This window comes from Penicillium solitum (genome assembly GCF_028829755.1).
Source record: "Penicillium solitum strain IBT 25940 chromosome Unknown utg000008l_segment0_segment0, whole genome shotgun sequence".
In the NCBI taxonomy this organism is placed as follows: Eukaryota; Fungi; Ascomycota; class Eurotiomycetes; order Eurotiales; family Aspergillaceae; genus Penicillium; species Penicillium solitum.
The window spans coordinates 721,467-744,060 of record NW_027072127.1 but is presented as its reverse complement, the minus strand read 5'-3'; the positions used below and the strand labels follow the sequence as shown (position 1 = coordinate 744,060).

At 48.0% G+C, this 22,594-nt stretch overlaps 10 protein-coding genes across 10 annotated transcripts; 5 read left to right on the top strand and 5 right to left on the bottom strand.

The window, feature by feature from the left end:
• Nucleotides 1–9: 9 nt before the first annotated feature.
• N7455_009549 (putative proline oxidase Put1) lies at nucleotides 10–1,344 on the top strand (the record flags this gene model as incomplete). Its single annotated transcript, XM_040954720.2, has 2 exons — nucleotides 10–476; nucleotides 531–1,344. The coding sequence occupies 2 exons, from the start codon at nucleotides 10–12 to the stop codon at nucleotides 1,342–1,344; spliced, it is 1,281 nt and encodes a 426-aa protein (XP_040814902.2).
• A 327-nt stretch (nucleotides 1,345–1,671) lies between these two features.
• On the top strand, nucleotides 1,672–4,217 carry N7455_009548 (Zn(II)2Cys6 transcription factor; the record flags this gene model as incomplete). The annotated part of the gene is made up of 9 exons (XM_065606231.1): nucleotides 1,672–1,718; nucleotides 1,784–1,906; nucleotides 1,954–2,153; nucleotides 2,213–2,365; nucleotides 2,421–2,962; nucleotides 3,014–3,287; nucleotides 3,337–3,512; nucleotides 3,558–3,747; nucleotides 3,799–4,217. 9 exons carry the CDS (start codon nucleotides 1,672–1,674, stop codon nucleotides 4,215–4,217), a joined length of 2,124 nt encoding a protein of 707 aa, XP_065460194.1.
• Nucleotides 4,218–4,561: 344 nt separating this feature from the next.
• N7455_009547 (uncharacterized protein) lies at nucleotides 4,562–5,068 on the bottom strand (the record flags this gene model as incomplete). Its single annotated transcript, XM_065606230.1, has 3 exons — nucleotides 4,562–4,854; nucleotides 4,899–4,957; nucleotides 5,031–5,068. 3 exons carry the CDS (start codon nucleotides 5,066–5,068, stop codon nucleotides 4,562–4,564), a joined length of 390 nt encoding a protein of 129 aa, XP_065460193.1.
• A 755-nt stretch (nucleotides 5,069–5,823) lies between these two features.
• Nucleotides 5,824–8,997, bottom strand: N7455_009546 (2-oxoglutarate dehydrogenase family protein; the record flags this gene model as incomplete). The annotated part of the gene is made up of 3 exons (XM_040954727.2): nucleotides 5,824–6,341; nucleotides 6,400–8,809; nucleotides 8,875–8,997. The coding sequence occupies 3 exons, from the start codon at nucleotides 8,995–8,997 to the stop codon at nucleotides 5,824–5,826; spliced, it is 3,051 nt and encodes a 1,016-aa protein (XP_040814826.2).
• Nucleotides 8,998–9,635: 638 nt separating this feature from the next.
• On the bottom strand, nucleotides 9,636–11,214 carry N7455_009545 (uncharacterized protein; the record flags this gene model as incomplete). The annotated part of the gene is made up of 4 exons (XM_040954651.2): nucleotides 9,636–9,755; nucleotides 9,818–10,000; nucleotides 10,059–10,442; nucleotides 10,531–11,214. 4 exons carry the CDS (start codon nucleotides 11,212–11,214, stop codon nucleotides 9,636–9,638), a joined length of 1,371 nt encoding a protein of 456 aa, XP_040814789.2.
• A 279-nt stretch (nucleotides 11,215–11,493) lies between these two features.
• On the bottom strand, nucleotides 11,494–12,140 carry N7455_009544 (RidA family protein; the record flags this gene model as incomplete). The annotated part of the gene is made up of 3 exons (XM_065606229.1): nucleotides 11,494–11,640; nucleotides 11,697–11,905; nucleotides 11,987–12,140. The coding sequence occupies 3 exons, from the start codon at nucleotides 12,138–12,140 to the stop codon at nucleotides 11,494–11,496; spliced, it is 510 nt and encodes a 169-aa protein (XP_065460192.1).
• Nucleotides 12,141–12,369: 229 nt separating this feature from the next.
• Nucleotides 12,370–13,436, top strand: N7455_009543 (flavin reductase family protein; the record flags this gene model as incomplete). Its single annotated transcript, XM_040954754.2, has 2 exons — nucleotides 12,370–12,410; nucleotides 12,461–13,436. The coding sequence occupies 2 exons, from the start codon at nucleotides 12,370–12,372 to the stop codon at nucleotides 13,434–13,436; spliced, it is 1,017 nt and encodes a 338-aa protein (XP_040814893.2).
• A 518-nt stretch (nucleotides 13,437–13,954) lies between these two features.
• On the top strand, nucleotides 13,955–14,862 carry N7455_009542 (uncharacterized protein). Its single transcript, XM_040954636.2, has 3 exons — nucleotides 13,955–14,269; nucleotides 14,412–14,735; nucleotides 14,789–14,862. Exons 1-2 carry the CDS (start codon nucleotides 14,148–14,150, stop codon nucleotides 14,707–14,709), a joined length of 420 nt encoding a protein of 139 aa, XP_040814846.2. The 5' UTR covers nucleotides 13,955–14,147; the 3' UTR covers nucleotides 14,710–14,735; nucleotides 14,789–14,862.
• A 195-nt stretch (nucleotides 14,863–15,057) lies between these two features.
• N7455_009541 (uncharacterized protein) lies at nucleotides 15,058–18,784 on the bottom strand (the record flags this gene model as incomplete). The annotated part of the gene is made up of 3 exons (XM_040954688.2): nucleotides 15,058–15,841; nucleotides 15,891–18,658; nucleotides 18,709–18,784. The coding sequence occupies 3 exons, from the start codon at nucleotides 18,782–18,784 to the stop codon at nucleotides 15,125–15,127; spliced, it is 3,561 nt and encodes a 1,186-aa protein (XP_040815033.2). The 3' UTR covers nucleotides 15,058–15,124.
• A 365-nt stretch (nucleotides 18,785–19,149) lies between these two features.
• Nucleotides 19,150–22,003, top strand: N7455_009540 (uncharacterized protein; the record flags this gene model as incomplete). Its single annotated transcript, XM_040954575.2, has 2 exons — nucleotides 19,150–19,314; nucleotides 19,373–22,003. The coding sequence occupies 2 exons, from the start codon at nucleotides 19,150–19,152 to the stop codon at nucleotides 22,001–22,003; spliced, it is 2,796 nt and encodes a 931-aa protein (XP_040814787.2).
• Between the last annotated feature and the right edge of the window lie 591 nt (nucleotides 22,004–22,594).

The window sequence follows — 22,594 nt, the reverse complement described above, 5'->3', positions numbered from 1 at the left end:
GCCGCCGTCATGCCGGCAATCAAACCACCCGTCGAGGTCTCATCCATGGCCCGAATCCCGACGAGACTACTGCTACGGTCATTGCTTTTGACATCCTTGATGACATCCAAGTTATTCTTAAGACCTGCTCTAGCCGTAATGGGCGTCCTTGCGACATCGAAATCCGCACTATTGAACCCAGATCGGAACCTCCCTTTGAACAAATTCCTTCGCTGGACGGTCTACAATCACTTCTGTGCTGGAGTGAACAGAAAGGAAGTCTCCAAAACTGTGGCAGACATTAAGAAGATGGGGTACCAGGGCGTCATCTTGGGGTATTCGAAAGAGATAGTGCTCGATCAGGAAGAAATGCTTTCGACCGATGCGTCTGGCGCATCAGAATACAGCGAAAAGTGCTATCAGATGATTGACGAGTGGAAGGAGGGAACATTGGAGACACTACGTATGGTTGGGCCGGGTGACTTCCTTGCCGTGAAGTAAGTATAAAGCCCTGAATTATCGTCCAATGGAATCTGATATTCTGTTGCCAGATTGACAGGTGCCGGCCCAGTTTCAGTGGATGCAATGGCAGCACGCCAGAGTATGCCAGAGGCTCTGGTTAAAGCCATGAATGAGATTTGCATTGCGACAGAAAAACAGGGCTCACGTCTCTGGTTGGATGCAGAACAACAAGTCTTGCAACATGGCCTTGATGACTGGGCCATTGAAGTGATGCGCAAACATAACAAATCTGAAACCCCACTCGTTTACAACACCATTCAGGGCTATCTCAAGGGATCAAAGGCGAACCTTGACCACCATCTTACCTTGGCTGCACAAGAGGGCTGGTCTCTGGGTATCAAGTTGGTTCGAGGGGCGTATATTGAGCATGAGACCCGCTCTCTCATTCATGATACACAGGCCGATACGGACCGGTCCTACGATCTCATTGCAGATACCTTGCTTTGTCGAAGAATGCCTGCTGGGAAGGAAAGCCTTCCATTCCCCAAGGCCGCTCTTTTCCTTGCCACCCACAACGCTGCTAGTGCAACCAAAGCAATTGCCACACACCAGAATAGGCTTCTCGCCAACCAACCCACGGTCATGTTGGAATGTGGACAAATCCAAGGCATGGCTGACGAGCTCAGTTGTGAGCTGGCGCAAAACTATGAACGTGCCCTCGAACAATCATCTGCTGCCAACTTGACCGTACCAAAAGCTTTCAAATGTATGGCTTGGGGTTCAGTTGCTGAGTGCATGGGATATCTACACCGCCGAGCAATTGAGAATCGCGGGGCAGTGGAACGAACACAACACATGGTGACCGCATTGCGTCGTGAGTTGTGGCGAAGGATTGTCGGATGAGGTTAGTGGCTAGATACCCAATGCACAATATAACCAATCAAACTATTGGAACCCAGTATATATGCACAATCCATGCACCAAGCCAAATAGATCACGGCAAAGTCTATCCCATTAGGGTCTCACCAATCATGTGATAGTTCGTGATAGACGACATCGGAGGCGCTGTTATCTCCGATAAGAAAAGTCGGAAGGGCATCCCGACTGATTGTACCTGCTCTCCCATCTCTACCCCGCACTCTGCAAGGCTATTGATATCGGAGAGTTGCCCCGGCAGCACAGACAATCTTCAAAATTGTTCTATACTTCATCTCGGTATCCTAATCCGGTATGCCTGCAACGCCTGGCCAGGCAAAAGCGAAAAAGTGCCAGAAGGCGTGAGTCAGAATCTTTAATCCGCCCCAAAGTAGAATGTACAACTTACATTTTATATAAAAAAAAGCTGTGAGAGATGTCGATCAATGAAGGTCAAATGCTCGGGGGTCAGCCCTTGCACAAGATGTGCGCGGAAGAAAAAGCATTGTCACTTTCCGGTGGAGGAAGTCCGGGTCTCCGTGTCGGAACGGTAAGTAGCTCCAACTGGCTGCACAAGTACATGCTAATCCATAATAGGTACTTGCGAGAGCTAGAGGAGCACATCTCCAGAAGCGCAAGCTCGGGGCGACATGGGCCTCCGGCACCTCTTGATCATAGTCCTCTAGGAGGTACACTGTTCACAGGCGATGATAATATTGATATTCCTCCAACCCCTCAAGCATCTAGCACACTGCTAGACAATCAACAAGATATTGGATGGCGTTCAATGTCAATTGGTATGCTATAACCATTTTCTGAATGTGTGTTCAGTGTGTTGATCGTGGCTTGCTTCTAGGGATGGGCCCGCCCCTGCATACCCCAGGGACCCCTCAGAGAGAGCATGAGACCAACAGTAGCGCTGAACAAGACCATACCCGATCAAGATTCTCCCGGAATCCTTTGGTTGATCGGGATCCATCTTTTGCCCAGACACCAGATGGCCGATTTTGTGAGTAATTAGTCTATTTTATCGCGCCACTTCATTACTGACTCGGATATCGAAGGGTACATGGGGCCAACATCGTCGTGGTCATTTTGTCGCCGTGTCCTTGCTTTGATAGGAAGAAAGGTGCCTGAATCAAACTGTCCGCCAGATCCATTTCACATTGATGGCGTGGCTTTCAAGTTGACCTGGCGACCATATCCCCCAGACGAAGTACCTGACGTCACTAATCTGCCACCGTTGGACTATGCACTTTTCTTATTCAACACAGTCAAGTTCTATTTTGGTTTTCTTTCTTTCATGATTGATGAAACTGCTTATTTGCAGGACCTGCATGAATTCTACCGGGACCCCCCAGCGAAAGCTGCTTCTAAGAGACCTTGGTACTGCCAATACTTACTTGTTCTTGCCTTTGGAAAAGCGTTCTTGATTCAGAAGAATCCTTCTGGACCACCGCCTGGTCATCAATATGCATCGCGGGCGATGGCTCTGTTGCCTGATTTGTCGGGAGTTGACGAAGACCCTTTGGGCTGTATCCAAGCACTCAGCCTAGGGGCAGTGTATCTTCAGTCGATAGATATGAGAAGAGCGGCCTTTCAACATGTGGGTTTATCCATGTCTCACTATTACTGAATTATCTAATTGCGTGAACAGATTGGGCACGCCCTACGAGGCTGTATCATCGAAGGAATACACAGACATGTACCAGAGGAGATATGTGGACCGGAGCTCTCCAAACGATGCAGAACAATCTTCTGGGTGGTTTATATGTTGGACCGAGAATTCTCTGCTTTAATCGGTGCCCCCAGCTCAATTAGGGATGAGGATATCACGGTCAAATTGCCCGCAGAGATGGATGATTCAGTTGAACAAATTAACTTGACACTGCATGTTCGGCTTTCCAGGCTTATGGCCACTATTCTGACAAGTGAGTCTTTTGGTCGATTGGCGTTGGATGTAATGCTAACAAGATCTAGCCGTTTACGGGGTTGGAAACGATTTCGATGACACGCTCATTCGAAGTACACAATCCATTCTTCACAGTATTGCCGAACTTTCATACGACTTAACTGCGTTTTTAAATGCTCATTTCCACGGATTAATTAGCCGTGCCTCGAAAATGGCGATTCGATTGATGCTGGCTCATCATCACGTGGGTTCCCTGCGAACAATTTATCTCACCATAAGCTAACAGCAGCAGTGTGTGGTACTTACAACAAGACCGCTAGTGATGTGCGCACTTCACATGCATATTGAACGAACAGAGAGACAAAAATCTCACACGATTGGGTTATCATCACCCGTTGCATCCCTATTACAATGCTGCGCCGATTCCGCCCAGACTATCCTTCAGACCCTTCGTACTTTAGCGGATGATGACTTGATGGGTATGCCTGCTAGCTGTGTTGAAATATCTTGATACTAATTCCAGTCCACAGACGCATTTTTACCGTTCCAAGTCGAAGACGCATCATCGTCTGCGTTTGTTCTCTACCTAATCCGTGCAATTGCCCCATCGGTGATCTCGAACGATACTTGGTGCGACAACCTGACACTAGTGCTTGATAAACTCATTTCAAAGGGTAATCTGGCTGCACCACTTCGCAGGCTTGAACTTAGGCAATTAGAGCAAATACTCGCACCTTTGACGCCGACATTGGCAAACCACCATTTGCCGCAAGTCAATCTGGATGAAAGCAATGAAATTAATGAAGAAGAACCTTATGCGTTCGATCACGAGGAGTTTGAGTGGGATCTACTGGGACTCAATTCATCCGTCAGTCTTCCCCCGCGAGAATTATTGGATCTTGCAGATCAATTAGATATGGAGGGGATCATGCAATCTGTTGGGGTTTGATATATCGCAACTGTTTACGACCAACTGACTATACGACTTTTTACGAGAAATCATGAAATTCAAAATTACAGAACAAGTATACTTTCTATATTAGAGAGAGTCAATTGATCATAGAAATTCCTGGTTTTCATTTTTCAGAGGGGCCGTTGGCATAAATACTACCCCTTGCCCACTTTGCCCATCTCTAGATGCGAGGAAACGTTTTAACTGTTCCCTAAGCAGATTTGGAGGAAGGACATGGCGAGAGCGAGAACCCAGTTGTCATTGACTACTACCTCATTACATAGAGAACCGACATAAGCAGAGAACATGAGAAGATAATAGGAGAGAAATTCCAAGAGAACTCAGGCATAAAACCACTCCGGCCTCACTTTCGACCCATCTTGCCACCCAGGTATATTACTAATCGATGTCCCGTTCTCAACTGCGTATTGTTGCGCATGCAAAGGAGCCTCCCTTTTCGCATCTTCCAAGGTTGCATAGTTCATGTTCACCAGGTTGCTGTGTACTTTATCTCCATATCCATGATAGACCTTCATAACGAGAGTTGTTCCGAGAATTCGAGCGTGGACCCGATATTGGGTGTCTTTGAGGTAGAATTTTGCATGAATAGTAGTCATAGTGCTAACGTAGGATGCTGTTAATTAAGGCTTTAGCGTTTGTAAAAGAACATTCGCATACCCTCTTGACTAGACTGTTCTAGTCCTCGTAATTTAGTAGTAAAACTTGTTGATAGAAGCCTGCACAGTATCAGTGACAATGAAATTAGTATAAAGGTTACCTTGGTTATCTTGATTATAGCAACAAACATACCGAGAATGGCTTTCGTGGTCGTTCTTGTTCTTCTCCATATTATCTGTAGCCAGCGGGGTGTTGTATACATTTATATTGCCAGAAGAAGTAAAATCATGAGAAAGCTACCAATCAAACTTCATCCACTGTACCCGGGTGAGGGGGGAGCGATGCGCTGGCTCGTAGACGTACTTAGGCACGAGGCATCCAATACCTAGGACTGGAAATTAGGCAAGTGCAAGGGTAGCACGAGTTGTATGTGATCTGGGTGACCTAATTAGTGGAATCGAGTCTATTGTACTCTGCTCTTGTGCATTTGTCCACAAACGGAAAACTGCTAAAGTCTGAGCGTCGGTCATAGGGCCTTCCAAGGTTGCCTAGTGGCGGCTTACTTCTTCCCTGCATAAAAGGATGTTTATCCTTGCGAAAAGGAGATTTTCACGCCTCGCGCGTCTAGTGATTTCATGAGAAAACATACTAATAATCATATTACCAGGCAGATACTTTCTCGGCTTAAAGAGGTGCATTGGTCATTTATGTCCCGTCGTATTTTCAGCCGCATGCGCATGTTGTGTCGTCCCCTCCTTCGACCTTGGATCTCATTGGCTTTACTGCCTAGGTAGAAAATGAAGTTCATAAATCTAGAATTGGGCTTAATTTCTCAGCATGGGTCAACACATAAACCAACCACCTTCCATCGTATGGATAAAAGAAGGACATATTAAAGATGCTAAAATAAGAGCGGGAAATCACTTAGGGCACTTCGTATTCATTTCTTATTGTATTTAAGCGATCAAACTGCACTAGATCCAATTTAAACAGATTGGAAAGCATCCCTCAGCAAAGCAGCTTCTTGCGCATGATGTTCCTTGACAAACCCTGTGGCCACACTGGCCGTTGCTTCGCGCCCCGCAAAGCGTACCCGACGGCCCTTCTGTTGCTCCGTCGTATCAAAGATAGTCTCAAGTCGGCTTCGAGCAAATGCCCATGGGCCGTCATTGAGCGATTCCTCTTGGCACCATACGACATCCGAGATGCTCGGGTACTGTTCAAGATTTTCTTTTACCTGCCCCCAAGGGAATGGATGAAGTTGTTCGATGCGGGTTATGGCTGTATCCATAATGTTATGGGCCTCACGATACTTTGATAGTGCCATGTAGACTTGTCCTGTGCAGTATATCACTCGCTTGATATCAGGAGGGTTAGAAATGAATTTTCCATGGGCTGGGTCTGGGATCAGAGGCTGGAACTTCGAGTCTCCCATGAAATCTCCAATGCTGGATTTTGCCATCGGGTTTCGAAGAAGGGATTTGGAGAAGAACATGATCAGTGCTAGACAGGTACTTTGGTAAGCAATAATTTCCATATTGTAGATAGGGCAAGTACTTACGTTTTCTGAACTCACGGTGTACCTGTCGTCTGAGCACGTGGAACATATTTGCAGGAGTGGTCATGTAGACAACTTGAATATTGGCATCTTGATGCTGCCTCGCTAATTTCTCTGGTGATGGGAAGAAGCGAGCATCTTCATTACACAACTGTAGGAAGCGTTCCATACGAGCTGAGGAATGTTCAGATCCTTGTCCATCAAACCCATGAGGTAGAGACAATACAAGACCAGATCTCAGTAACCATTTGGACTCGCCCGATGAAATGAACTGGTCAATTATGCATTGGGCGTTGTTTGCAAAATCGCCAAATTGTGCCTCCCACATCACCAACGCATTAGGGTGCATACAGGAGTATCCATAGTCGAATCCCATGACGCCATATTCGCTCAAGGAGGAATTTCCAACTGTGAATCGAGCCTGGCTGGGACTCAGTGAGTTGAGAGGAGTAAAGGTTGACCCGCTATTTTGGTCGTGAAGCACTGCGTGACGCTGCGAGAATGTGCCGCGCTCGACATCTTGACCTGAAATCCGCACATGATGATTTTCGAGACACAGACTTCCCATTGCCAGGGCCTCTGCTGTAGCCCAGTCAATTCCTCCTCCCTCTGCTAAACTTTGTTGTCGTTTTTGGAGGATTTTGGGCAAACTTTTGTGTACGGTGAACGGTTGCTCTGGGATACCCATCTTACTTGCCACCGTATTGACGAGATCTTGCGTGATAGAGGTTGATTTAGCCGGATAGACTTCCCGAGACACTTCATTTGGTTTTTTCATGTCTTTCCATGGTGCTGTGAGATATTCGCGTTCGAGGGTCTGAGAATTCTTGGTGTTTGCGAGGCTCTCACTCAGTTTCGACCACACGTCTGCTTCCATCTGCGTAACTTCTTCACGAGTGACCACTTCTTCTTGTACTAGCTTGGTGGTGTAAAGATCCAATTGGGTGACCTTGTTTGTAATTTGCTGATACATCAAGGGCTGCGTAAAAGACGGCTGATCCATCTCATTGTGTCCATTCTTCCGATAACAGATCATATCGACGAAACAGTCCTTTGCGAATTCAGCACGGTAATCTGCCGCGAGCTTGCAGACAAACACAACAGCTTCAACATCATCTGCATTGACGTGGAAAACAGGTGCATTAATACTCTTTGCGATGTCGGATACATTGGACGATGTTCGCGCAGACTCCGGATCTGTGGTGAATCCGACTTGATTGTTGACAATCAAATGGATAGTTCCACCAGTCTCATATGACTTCAACCCAGATAGTCCCAAAGTTTCATAGATGACCCCCTGTCCGGAAAATGCAGCATCGGTGTGACTATTAAAGACCATGGTTGATGCTCGGTCCTCTTTATTTTGCTGTTGCACAGCTCGGGCCATACCCTGGGCCACTGGATTCTGGGCTTCTAAGTGGGACGGGTTTGGGAGAATAGAAACATTGACCTTCCTACCGGAAGGTGTCTCACGCTCGTAGTTCATTCCCAGGTGATACTTCACGTCCCCTGGAATACCATGTCGAGATTTCAATTCGCCCAGGAATTCGTTAAAGATCAATTCATTTGGTTTCCGTGTGACATTGCTCAGAACATTCAATTTCCCACGGTGGCAACATGGGAATATGATATTACGCACACCATGCTCTGCGGAGGCATCGATCACTGCCTTCACTGCTGGAAGCTGGCTCTCGACGCCCTCGAGTCCAAACCGTTTTGCGTTTGGGAATTTGGCAGCGAGGAATTTCTCGAAATTTGTAGACCACACCAGCCGGTCAAGTATTCTCTTCTTTTCTTCTTCTGGGAACTGATTTGGTTTGGGGGATTCAATTCGCGCGCGAATCCAATCACGTTCCTCATGGGTTGCAGTGTGCGAATACTCAGCTCCAATCGAGCCACAATAAATGGATTCGCATGCCTTGACGATATCACGAAGAGTCATGTATTGGCGGCTTGTGGATCTCAACGAAGGAAGAACTTGTGGTCCAAGTGCAAACTCTCGTTCCAAGTCTTTCTCAGTAAAGCCATAGAAATCCAGTTGAAGTTCTGGTGGTGACGGTGATTTATCTGGTAGATCCAAGGGATTGGTCTTTGCTACCTGGTGACCGAAGTCCTGGAATGCTCGAACAAGCCGCTGTATTCTAGCTTGATCGTCACCTGCTGTTGAGGGAATGGGCGGACCTTTCGCAGAAATATTTAGACCTGGAAGCATTGGCGAGGTCCCCGGACCCCATTCAAACGATACATCCTGGGGAGGTCGAAGTAAATGTTCAGGTGGCTGCTTCCCAGCTTCGATTGCCTCAAAATATATTTTCCATGAGGCATCAACTGAAGCAGGGTCCTTCCGCCACTCCGCATACATGTCGTCCATATAATCTGCGGAATTTCCCTGCAGAAAGCTGTCTAGGTGGAGCTATAAAAATCTCGATCAGTTTGTGCTATGATACTCCAATTCGAGTCAAACCGGGTGAATCATACACGACGCTTTTGTGTATAAACTTTCCAGCATGGCCTCAAACCATGATTTCCAATTTTCTGTCTCCGACATCCTGTGCCTAGGCGTCCAACACCCTGGTTTAGGGGGGATCTCAGAAGGTACATGATGGAAATCAAAGAATAGAGATCTTATCCTCTTTTCTGTACATGGAAACGACCTGAAAAGGGCCCAGAGCGAACAGTGCAGGATTGATAGGAGTGGGAAGGAGTGGGAAACATTTGAAAATCCAATGCGCAACCCCAAAAGGGCCAATATAATCATATATTTTTCTCTCTGGAATATGAGGGGTTTCGGCGAAATTCTGTTTTGCCATATAACCGCCAAGTAACCGCAAAACATCGGACAAGGGTTCCGACATGTGTGCCAGGAGGCAGACGATCGGAAACATTGAGCGCGGAGGGAAAGCCTTCCATCTACTAAAGAGGCATGGCTTGGTTCTGTAATTGAACTTTGTTGGATGAGCGGGTTCTGCGGTGCGGATTCCTTGTTGCAGGCATTGGATTCAATTCATGATACGCCTGAAATAAATCCACAGAGTCAGGTTGTTGGTGACTTTTAGTCTCTAATGGTTCATAGGGGTTCAGACTTCTGGGTGTACGCTCGCTTTATTTAGAGTGGAAGGGTCGAAATTCAAGCATCTGAGAAGTCGAGTAATCGGATTCCAGCTAAGCTAAGTATAACAGAGATAGAAAAGAAAATATGACGGCCATTCAGTCTTCTACCAGATCAGCTATTCCCAAATCTATAGCTCAAGCATCATAGTCTCTGGATTCTCCAAGTACTTCTTCACCAGGACTAAGAACTTGACTGCCTCCCGTCCATCAATGATCCGGTGATCATAAGTCAGGGCAACATACATCATCTAGTGAGAGAGAATGATTAGGATCAAAGAATAAAGACACATTCTCACTGAAATACACTTACGGGACGGATCTCGACTTGTCCATTGACCGCGATGGGTCTATCCATAGTGCCGTAGGTTCCCAGCACCGCTGTCTGGGGTAGATTGATAATGGGAGTTCCGAAGAGCGATCCCCAGACTCCACTGTTGCTGATTGTGAAACTTCCACCGGTCATATCATCCATAGTCAGCTTGCCATCCCGAGCCTGGATCGAATTAATATATTAGCAGCTGCTTCCTCAAATGACAGGACAAAGTGCTGACCTTCTTTACCATTCCTCCAATCGCTTTCTCTATCTGCAAGATCCCCATGGATTCAATATTCCGCACTACGGGTGTGACAAGCCCCTTCGGGATAGATGCAGCAATGCTGAGGTCGACGTAGTCCCGATACACGATAGTATCGTCATTTTCAATGGATGCATTTACGGCGGGGATCTCTTTCAGGGCCAGCGCGGATGCCCGAGCCATGAATCCCATAAATCCGAGCTTAACGCCATGTTTTTCCATGACTGTCTCTTTGTTGTTCTTTCGGAGTTCAATTAGTCGGGACATGTCGACTTCGTTAAAGGTGGTCAAGAAGGCGGCGGTATTCTGCGATTCTTTGAGGCGTTGTGCGGTGCGCTTTCGGATCCGAGTCATTTTGACCTATACGATGATTATTTGGTGTTAGTTGGCAGTGGGATTAAGTTTTGGTCTTGAAGTATATCGCACGGAAGAAACAGTGTTGACTTACCTTCTCTTCTGCGCGGCTGGGCTTAAATCCCCAGGAAGCATGGGACTGTGTAGCAGATGAAGGATTTGCAGCAGGCCTTTCTGCCTTCTGAATAGGCTCCTCGCGAGGAGCCACATCAGGCTTTGGCTCTAGGACCTCTGGTGTTGCTGTATCCAACGCGGGCGACGAAGTATGGCTAGCGGTCTCATCTTGCGATTTTGGCGACACATTGGCAATTTTCTCCGGAGCCTTGTATGTTTCCTTTCCAACTTGAGTTATAGACTGTTTTTCTCCGGCCTGGATCTCTGCGATTTCCTGATCAACGTTGACTACATCTCCCTCGGCAACGAACAGCTGCTGAATGATTCCCGCCTGCGGGGCATTCACAGAGACATCAATTTTGTCTGTTTCAATCGTGGCTAGCTCCTCATCCGCTTCGATAAAGTCCCCGACTTTTTTGGAAAACTGATTAAGGGTTCCCTCCGTAATAGATTCGGCCATTTGTGGGACTCGCACGACAATCTTGCCATCATGCTTACACAAAGAACTGCTGAAAGTGCGGACCTGCAATGGGGAACGTCTAACCGGGCCATGGTCAGATTTGGCAAGGGCAGAAGAGATAGCTGGAAGGGCGACATGCCCTGGGACACGTCTCAGCCTAGTGGGAAGCCGGAAGGCCGCACGGGATGTCCAACGCAGCGCCATTACACCCACCCAGTAAATTGGAATTGGGGAGACAACGAAGGTGGGTTCATTTCTTATTAATAAACAGTCCAAGCTGATTTGACTTTGTCTCGGCATGAGTGATTAAAAAAAATCCGGACCCTCTTGCCGCTAGATTCGGCGTCTTGTCACAATGCCGGCCGACGACGTAACCAACGACATAAGCGGCCTAGCCCTAAAAAGTGGTATTTCTTGGTGATAGATTTCTCTATTGGTCTAGACTTTGCTATTCTACTCTAATCTAATCTCCTACTAATTGATCTAAACGACAGCAATAAAATCCACCTGAATATCCACCCCAGCGGGCAGCTTAGACACTTCAACCATAGACCGTGCAGGGCGATGCGGGAATGCAGGGTCATAAACAGATGCAAATTCTGGCATCACATTGGCATCTTTAACATATACCTGCAAAGGTATTAATTATCGAATAAATACTAGGAATTGCGTGTTTCGACACTTACCACTACTTTGACAACCCTGTCTAACCCAGTGCCCGATGCCTTAAGAATAGCTTCGGTATTCTTGATTATAGCTTGAGTCTGCTCGGTCATTGTGCCTTTAATCAATTTCCCCTGGGCATCTGCGGGTATCTGACCGGAGAGCCAGACTTGACCGGCGGCTTTAATCGCTTGTGACTGCGAGTTTGTTAGACAATATCTTCTCTTCTGTCCTTGATTGTACGTACATAATGAGCAAAGGCTAAATCTATTGTCAGTTATAGAATATCAGGGGTATCACTCAGGAAACTTACGTGCATATGCCTCGTTCGTCTGCACGCTGGTTACCATAGTGTGCTTCGGCGCACTATACGACATACTTTGGATTCGAGGACTAGCGGTTCGAGCAAGTTGATTTGATAAAAGTCGAGTTCTGCTGAGAGCAGCGCATGTGTTTCGGCTGAACATGATTGAATGATTGAATACGAAGAAGCAATGGTAGTCGTGGAGGTTGCTGCCGAGGTCGACCCCTCGGTCAAAAGATACCTTATCATGAAGGTGTCGGAACGAGATCCCGATGATCGGCAGATGTACCCGGCTTTTTCGGTCTCTCAAAAAAGATATCAAATAGTTTTAGATGAGCATCACGGTCGCATTAATCTTGTCGTTCTACTAAATATACTGTGTTCGATCCAAGATGACTCGCACAAGAACAATTGGCCGCTTTATATCTAACCGGTATGTCAAACTTTTCTCGCAAGCCCGGCCACTGTCTAACTTGAATCCAGGACTTGGAATTTTACTCCCATCTCTGGATCTCGCATTGGGTCTCATTCATTGAACCGATTGAGAATGAGTTCTTCTGCAACGGCCGCGGCATCAGAAGCTGAAACCGCCGCAGCACAAAAAAATTACCAAGTCGTCCAAGACAGTGGCAATTTCGACGAAATCCAAGCCAAGCGACCAGATTTTGATCATTCTAAGCCCATTGAAGTAACAAAATCTCCAAATCCCAACTGGGAGTATGGGCAAGGGGTACCCAACAATGGAGCCAGTCTAGTGGGAAAACATCATGAAATCGACCCCTACGCCTCAGATCGCCCGATGATCAACAACTATCGCCTCCTTGTTTCGGGGATTGCGCCTCGACCAGTGGGATTCCTCAGCACCGTCAATTCCAAGGGCGAAAAGAACCTTTCCCCATTCAGTTACTTCCAAGTCATCGACCACGATCCCCCAATGTTCATTGTGGGATTCTCATCTCGACCCGGTCGGGTCAAGGACACATACCGTAACCTCCGAGAGACCGGGGAGTGTGTGATTAACACAGTCTCGGAGAACATGATCGAGGCAGTGAACGCGACCTCTATCGATGCTCCGTATGGCGTGTCGGAGTGGGATGTATCCGGTCTGCATGAGGCACCATCGACTACCGTGAAGCCATCCCGCGTCGCCGAATCGGTGTTCAACATCGAAGGCAAGGTGATTGATATCAAGGAGTTCACAGATCACCAACAGCCGGGGATGAGCCTCGCTGCTACTGTTCTCATCAAAGCTACCCGGTTCTGGGTCAAGGAGGGCACTGCCAATGAGGATTATAGTCATATTGACTTGGAGAAGTTGCGGCCCCTTGGTCAACTTGGCGGCATGTCTTATGGTCGGATTGGGTCGACTTTTGAGCAACCGCGCAAGAGGTGGAGTGATGAGGTGGGGAAGAGTGAGATATTGGCTAAGCTGGATGCTGCCAAACCTGTTGATAAATGAGAATCTTGTATAGAAAGTACATACATATCCAATAGAAGAATAGAGTTAACTAGTTAATGAATCATCCATGCCAGCCCTGAAGGATTGTACAGAATACATAAATCTGTGCATAGTGAAACGAAAGCAATTAGCTATTCCACATGAAGATTGAAATTCGATCCACTAAGGTACTCGAGGCCGATCACACAATAGTGGAACTGACAATCCCTGAAGGTGCTATTATTTAGGAAGATCATTTGAAACTCCACGGATCTTCTATACAACAATAGCAAGCTTACATTTTATAGTATTAATTAATCAACGTTAAAAGAAATCAGTTAAACAAACATAGAATAAAGAATGTACTCCGTAAATAACCCCATATTTTAATCAGACCCCGATATAAGCCACCCCCTTTTCATCTTTGCCTGGGGACGAATCAACATCTCCAATTTCGTACGGAGAAACTCCGCACATCGAGGGTCATTAGAGGCGATACGCAGGAAGCTCATTTGTCTCGTTTGTGCCGTTTGTTTCTATTTTTCTCTCTGAGACATTCTATTAATTCACCAATTCACTGATTCACTTAATTCACTTATTCGGAGATTTCATCCGCACAACACGCTCCCTTCTATCCTTTTATTTCTGACCCGAGAACCCCTTCACTCCTTTATTATCCCGGTTCTCATCAAATACACTCTTTTTAAACATTAACCATAACGGACATCCACTATGATCCCCACACTCCTTACTCTCTTCCGCCGCGATTGCAATGGCGACGAAACCATGTCCAGCTGCACAAAGCCCACCAGCGCAGCCGTGACGATCGGCATTCCCGCCGCGATATCAGGGGTGTAAGTATTACCGCCTCCATCACCGCCCTTTTCCGACATCACATATTCCCGTGGACATCCATGGATATATCCATCGATGCATCCAACTAACATACAACACCGAGCCGCCTAGGTAACCATGGCAGAACTAACTATATCTCAGTATCATCATAACCGCCCTTATCGTCCTGATAGTCCTTTACCACAAGCGCATGCGTCGCGATGACCGCGAAGACCTAGAAGACCGTAAACGCAGCTCAGGCTTCTATGCTCGCTACGCGACACAGCGATTCGGCACTGAGGGAGCGCCGCCATCGAATGGACGTCCCTATGCTTCTGAGTCGCGGCGTAGCTCTGGCGAGTCGATCTTTGATTTCAAGCAGGATCATGGCCCCTATCACCTTGCTCAGTTCCCCAGTCCCGAGGTGCCGAAGCCCGTGGCTACTAGGGTTGTTTCCTAGTCAGTGCGGGGTTTGATATGTTTCTTGTAAGTTTTGATAGGATATGACTAAAATGAAGTTGGATGCTAACTTTGGTTAGGTTCCTGCTGGTCGGGGGCGCTTTCTTCGATTTGCGGTACTTCAATTATTCTTCTTATGGACTGGCTTCCAAGGCTTCTTATCCTCTTTGAATGTTTCTTTATGAGTTTCGAGCGATCTGAGCCATAGCACAATAGCGAATCATTATTTTTCCACTTTGTGCGTAATATCCACGGTAGATACGAACTATAGACACAAATGTCTTTATTCCAAAGCGAAGACTGGTATAAATAGTAAATAGTAGAAAGTACAGGCGTGGCTTCTGAAACAGGTAGCTATATCGTTGAGATCATTTTCATAAATAATACATTGGATCGTGCACGAGACACGAGACCAATCACTCGGCAGTCTCCATGACTCGGTCACCTAAGACATGGTCACTGCACTCGGGGGATGGCTCGAGCATAGGTTGGACATGGAAATACCCCATCTGGAACAAGACATGCTGCCACTCTGGCCCTGCGGTGCCTTGCACTTTGTAGTAAGGCGTGTCTAGAGCGAACCACCTCTCCTTGCGTGTTGAGGATTTGTCACCTCCTTCAAGGGCCGCACGACTAGCACGTGTCGTGCGTGAACGCTTCTCGCCGCGCCCATGTTCCTGCGCTGTGAGCGCAAACAGCCTCTCGCGGTATTGCTGGAGACGGCCTTCAAAGACCATGATACTGCGGATGTACGGGGCCAAATCTTCCGTGATCGGTGCGAGTCCATTCTCGAATGAAGGGGCGTGGCGGGCAGTTGGTGTAGGATTTGAGTAGTTGGCACGCATGATAGGTTCAAATATGCGCTGGAATTGAGGAAGTGTGCTTGGAGGGGTTTGCGGAGGCATTGCAGAGACAATGGCTTTGCTCAAGGCCCGGTTGGCATATAAAGATTCCAAGTCTTGGGCGGTCGCGGGGCGGAAAGTTCTGCTTATCAACGCATCAAAGGTAGCGCTGACAGTTTCACTGAGTGACGAATACTCTGTTCGCAGTTCTGTATGCAGGAGTGGGTAATTGTCAAGATAGTTGGATTTGAAGCCTTCTGGCGGGGGTGGGGCGGATATATCAATTGCATCCTGTTCAATTGTTAGCTGGTGTTTCGGTAGACGTATCGATCACACTCACGTTTCTCGCGTCCAAGGAGGTATTGGAGCAAAGGATGTCGAGAGAACTCCTCATGTCATAGTAATCCGCTTCCCGGCACAGCATGTCAAGTTGCGTTGACTTGGGAATAGACTGAAGTTGATCAGGAGACAGAAGTTCAATTTGATTCTTCCCAGCCATGTCTTCGGAATCTTGCAGGCCGAGACCCCACGATTGGAAGCTGTTGCGGATGATTTCCGTCTCTTCATCTAACGAGCCTTGGGTCACAATCATATCACGATTGAACCAGCCCATATATCGCTCGTAGGTGTTGAGGCTCAAAACTCGAAGTCGATCCCCATCATGATCCACGTTTGACCCAGGTGGCCAACTAGGAAGCAGCCAATCCAAGCCTGCTTTCTCGCTACCGACACCCATCTGGCACCAGAAGTTCAGATCCATTAATGACTTCCGAAGATCCATTCCGGATCCTTGATAAAGTCTGGTGACGGCTTCTCGCTTTAACATATGCCCCTCATTGGCGGCAACCAAAAGCAGGTAATCGATGCTAAAGTCATGAGCAGGCTTCTGGTATCGCAATATGGCATGAAGAGACATATCCTGAGTAGGGATTAAACTCTCATCGTTGCAGGTGATGACGATCGGTCGTTTAGATTGACTGATGAGAGTCAAGACACCAGTCCAGAATTGCCGATCTTCATCGAAAAGGATGTCGGCTTCTTCGAGCAGGATCAAAGACTGTTTTTGCTCCCGGGGGCGTTTGGGCGCAGTTTCGGGCTTAGGGCTAGGTTCGCCAGACTGGGAGACTGGATTGCTAGCTTTCGAGGATGCGCCTTTGAAAAAGCTCTTCAGCTTGTTTTGCTTAGCAGCATCCTTGTCGCTGTGTGTTGCATTCTCGGATTCGTTGAGGAGATGAACAAGATGGTTTTGCGTCATATCTCCGACTCGCTCCAGCATATCTCGAGCACTTCGTCGGCTTCCAGCGTTTATCTCGAAGACCTCGAAATCAAGCTCTTTTGCAACAGCATAGACAGAAGCGGTTTTGCCGGAGCCAGCCGGACCGCTAAGAAGAATCGCATTGGTCATTGGGATCTTTCTTTCTGCTCCATGTAAACCAGATGCTATGTCACCCGACCTAACGACCGTCCGTTGGGGCGTTGTGGTTACGCCGCCCGCTAACTCGTCATCCGAGCCAGAGAGATTGTCCATCTCAGAAGCCTCCTCTTCGCTTGACACAACGAAGCCATCGAGTTTGTCAGCTTTCTGGCGCTTTTTCGCCTTTTTCTCTCGCTTCGATTTCGATTTCGCATTTTCCTTCGATGATTTTCCGGTGTCCACTGCTGTGATCTTGAGGTGCCGTAGCCAGTCTCGAAGCATCTGTGGCTCACGGCCAAGCTGCAGGACGTCTTCGGCTGACTGGGGGGCGTACTTTTGTGTCCAAAGATGCGGTTCATAGGTTGCACAATCGAAAGCTGAAACTGATGTGAGTAAGGCCGATCGAAGTCTGGCAAGAGGCGGACTAGAAGAATTCCAAGGAAATTGGCGGTTTGGTGAGGACCACGACATCTGTCTTTCCATTGCTGTATGCAAGACCTGACTGCTAGCAACATGTCGCACGGGATGCCGAAGAATAGCTAAAGCATCGTAGTCCTGCTTGGACAGGCGAGCGATCCTCCTTGCCTCGGCTGTTCCAGCCAGAAGGACATTTTCTTCGTCTCTAACTGAGATAGCTGCGACCTTGGATTTTTTTCGGTCCTGGGTAGTATGCCAGGCACGATCATTAACATCTGGGGGTGGGTGAATGTCTCTGACATGTACAAGATCTTGCGGTGGCCAAAGGGGATCAAGCAATTCGGCGAACTTAGAGACACGACGGGGGAAGCTAGCAAACGAACTGCCTGAAGCTGCTACTATCCGCTTCTTGTCCGGGGCCACAGCTGTGGTTTGGCTTGGGAGCACGCTCGCGCTGATATCTGGATTGTCCGATTGGGATCCATTCAAACTCGTAGACCCTGGTTTTTGTGCTGATTTCTTGCTGAAGAATGGGTGTGTAGGCTTTCGAGGTTGGCTTTTCGCCTTGCGCGGCTGAACAGAGGGTACAGTGACGGGGGGTGTTTGAACCGCTCGGCCATCTAGGATATCGTCGATCAACTTCCCGATATTCTTTTCTTTGTCGATGCTATACCTGATCGTCACCACCTTGCGCTCAACCTTCCGAGGCCTTCCCCGTTTCCCTGTCGCTCTCTTTTTTGTCTCTCGGGGAGGACTGGAAGCAGGTGAGGACAGGAACCCTCCCTTCGAGTTCAGTCTGAGGGTTTTTTGTCTTGCAGAAATTCTTCCAACTGGTCCCTCTGCTTTCTCGTTCTCGGCAGGTGTCAGTGGCCGGGTTTCATCTGCAGGAGGTTGGGTCTCCGCCAGCGGAGCCTCGGCGTGAGGTAGAGACAGATTACTTTCGGTCTCGACAGGGTGATCAGTTGACGAAGGTATACTGTTGGTCACGCTAGGGCCGAGCCATTCTGAGAGACCAATACTGGTAGTAGTAGTGGGTTCGATGGTTTGGGCTTTGTCCGTCCTTCGCCTCTTCCTCCGATCCTCATTCAAGTCTTCGTCGAGATCCACAGAACTCTCCCTGTTTATTTTGGGGAGATTTGGATCGTGATTCTCCGGGGCCTGGAGCCCCTGCTCATGCGTAGAGCTTTGGCTGCTTATCGGTCGAGGCTCATGTACGTGGGTATTCGCGGGCGAGATTGGCTCGTTTGAGGGTGTAGATTTGACCGAGACACCAAATTCTAGACATTGTAAGCTCAGATTCACCTGCGGCTATGGGACACATTCTGACCTTGTCGGAAGAAGGGATGTATGACTTGCTGTTCGTCAGTTCCCATAGCCATCGGTAGATTTGATAGGATGCTCATGTGATGAACAATCAGTTGATCCCCGAAGAGAGACCAGGGAGCAAACAGTATCTCAGATAGAGCATTGAAATGACAGGATATTGGTGGTAAGTGTGGAGCGATTGCATGAAGTAAGAATCAATTCCAGGTCGATCCCCATAGCTTCAGACACGTCCGACGCGAAAGGCGCGTTAATGGCTTATGTCAGGCTGACTGCTTCACGGACCAACGCTAGCCCTGATATGGCCTAGGGGTGGATACACCGGCCCTATGTAATCCCGAGAATTTTTCAGATTTCCAAATTGGATGGGTCTGCATCAAAAAGATCACACGCTTTGAAGGGACAGGAACTCAAGCCATTTTTGATTCCTGGTATTCATTTTGTCATGGATTTACAATCCCCATCTGTGCTGGCGCAATTGCCTCGCCCCCTTCACGCTTCTACTGGCAAGACCCGTATCGGCGATGTCTTCAGTCTCGCCGATGCGAAAAAACGCAAGCGCTATGAAGTCGCAGTTGCTGTGGATGGTGAGGCTGTGAACATTTACAATGTATGTTTTCTACTTCTTTTGTGTTCTGTCGGCTACATCTGACTCTAATCTTCACCAGGTTCAAACACCTAAGCTCGTGACTTCCTACGCCGTCCCACCGCAATCTACTTTCTCTTGCCGCCCATGCTCAGTTCGCCGAAAGTTGTCGAAAAAATCGACAGTCCGAAGACAAACTTATACTGCTGTGACTAAGCCGGAACATCAAATCAAATGCTTTGTGGAGGAGATCGGCAGCAGCGGCTCAAGTGCTCCGGTCATTTCTTCTTCCACTACCACCGTGACCGACTCGACCAGCCCCACGACTTTTGTGGGAATTGTGCCCACTAGTACCGATGCCGAAGGAGAGACGGACCCATTCGATATCCTGGCAGTCCACGAGGATGGTCGTGTGCGTAGGCTGTCGTCGGATTTGAAGACCCAACGATGGAGTATTCAACACAGTGAGATTGCAAAGGTTTGCTCTACTCACAATGTCCAGTCCAGCTTTTTGGTTGAATTCGATGATGCGAAGAAGGCTTTGTTCAAAAGACGACAGGATTTGGCTTTACTGGCGCTGGGCGATCTGACAGCCTCAGGAACCAACGAGCCATCTATATTGCTTCTGGTATCTCAACCCAAGAACGCCAATCGAGTCTCCCTCAAGGACATCATTGTGCAGATGTTCTCGGTTCCCGCGCATGCGAAGTCAGAGTCGCGGTTGGACGAAAGTCAGCGCCTTCGCCATCTACAAACTTTCCACATCCCGGATGTGAGCGGCCTGGAAACCACGGATGGCAATGCCATGCAATGGAGCTTCCATTCTGGCTCGGCAGGGTTGAATCTTTCTTTCGAGAGGGGTTTCATCAATGTCGACCTTTCTCAATACTCTCCCTGTGTCACATCGCAATTCGTCCTTGATGATGAGGAATTCTCCTCGGTCATGCGCATTTCTCCCCAATCCGTGATTGGAGCACAACAATCTCTAGTGGCCGTCTATGATACCCAATACCATTCTGTACAGCGCAGTATTCCCGCTGGTGATCTTTTGTCAACCACTGGGTCAACCCCAGAGACTCCCACAAACTTCATCAGCTACTTTGCCAAACTTGGCATTGCTGTCGCAACCAAGGGAAACACTCTTATTGCCTTTGACTTGAGCTCTCTCCCTAGTGCCCCGAGCTCTTCATTGAAGCGTACCAGAGATAGCCTGCTCATCGATGCCATCGGCAGAGGTATTGGTTCATCCGGTGCACAGTGGGATATCGCATCGAAGAAGCACCGATCTGACAACATGGCCTCCCTTCGGCTTACATCACCGGAGCAAGTTGAGAAATGGACTCAGCTCACGAAAACAGTGGAGGAGGCGACCAAGACGAAGAACATTGACTTGTTCGATAATGCTGTTCTGACATACTTCAGCACTTCCGATGCCTCCACAACGCTCCCGGTCCGCGGGCAGTATGTTAACCCCGAAGCAACTCTTTTCTTGCTATCAAAAATCTTCGCTGTAGAAGAGTCTGCCACAAATGATACCGTGTCGGCATCCCCTTCATCTCAACTCCGTGTTGCCATGTGGCCCCCGACTACTTGCGACTGGCTCATTCGCTTGGGACATCTGTCGCTCGACAACGTTGAGATTGCGCTCCGTCGTGCATGCAAGCCACGCATCTTGCAGCCATTCCCCACCGGATCATTCATTCAGGCCCTGCTCGATTCAGATCCCTCATTGAAGCAGGTCAACCAAGTGCTTGAGGGTCCCACTCTGATTTCCTCCGATGAGTTGGCCTACGCACTCAAGGCCTTCTTGAACCAGGCACGTTCCCACTCTGGAACTCTTGAGGAGACAGCTCGCGCGATCACAAACGGTGATCTTGCCACTCCCACCCAGGAACTTTCAAAACAGCTGGGAGCCGAAACGGCAACCCTGAAGGATATCTTCGCTGGCCTGAACACCTCCCTCCAAAAGATTCACTCGCAGCCCGTGTCAGTCGTCGTTCATTCCCTCCGCTCCAATCTCTCTCGGACAGAACTCATTTCTATGGTTCACCATCTCCGCCTTTCCCTCGCTACCGGAGGTTACACTTCTCGGTTCACTGAAAATCCCCCCACTCCTATTACTCTTGACCAAATTACTCCCGCCCTTTCTCTCAATGTTATCATTGATCTCATCACTGCCTCTGTGGATGCTGTGGGTCCGTCCGGTTGGATCTCGGCCATCCCAGCAGCGGGTGACTTTGAAGATTCAGACTCGGTCACTGCCGCTGCTAGTCGCGAAATGGAATTGATTGCAGACATGAAGTCTGAAGTCTCCGCTGCGCTTGCCGGAGTGGAAGAGGCTACTTATCTCAAGGGCGTTTTGTGCGAGTACCTCCGCTTTGCGGACCAAGTTGACACTCCCGCTACTACCTCTGAGGATGCCCTGGCCAAGATGGATGCCGAGGCGTCCGGTCCGTCCCACCTGGTCCGCTACGAGAAACTCAATGGCGCCGACTTGCTGGTCTTCACTCGTCCCGGTGAGGGAGAGGATGGCTACGATGGCGATGCTGGTGGCAAGATGCTACCACTGTCACTCAAGGCTGCTTCCAATGACGTGTCCCGCACTAAGACCAAAAAGTCGACTGGTGAGGTCAAGAACCGCACCAGCCGTGAGATTGGTTACTTGCGCCGCAAGGCGGTTGGCAAGTACTCATTCGAGAGACTGATTATTTAAAACCATGTGCATTTCATATTTTATACTGTAACATTCATTATTGAGGGAGACAATATCCTAGGAGTTAAGACACGAACAATACATATTTGGGTTCCCACACAGTATTTCAATTATTTATTTTTTGTGCAATAAAGAATCCTCTCACCCTTGCGCGTGTTTAAATATGTAAGTATCAATATTCGACCCAACATTAGCATTTTGGAGGGTCAATCTATTTTGGTTGTTTTGGTAGTTGACGATCAAGCCTTGCAGATATATATAAGTGGGACCAACTACAACACTGAAAATATTTTCTACCGATCTACAACGTTAATGCATCCCCTCCAAACATTTTGACATAGAACATGATAGCAGCTCGATTCAACCAGAACTTTTTTATGATATTAAAGAAACAAGAAAAGAGAACCAAGTGGGACTAGCCAACATATTAGGCCTCAAATGAAACTCAATAGTTTGGCTTGAATCTGGGGGTTCAGAGACATTTTAGCATATATTCTTTTATTCTTTTCCCCAGAATAAAAAATAAGAAAAGACAAAAACAAAACAAAATAGTGGAAACTAGGGTGAAATATAGAATTGATAGATCTCAAA

Bases quoted from the DNA above. Each gene is read 5' to 3' on its own strand.
- N7455_009542 (XM_040954636.2), top strand. From the start codon at position 14,148: ATGATCCCCACACTCCTTACTCTCTTCCGCCGCGATTGCAATGGCGAC. The intron at 14,270-14,411 runs GTAAGTATTACC...ACTATATCTCAG, and splicing joins CCCGCCGCGATATCAGGGGT to TATCATCATAACCGCCCTTA.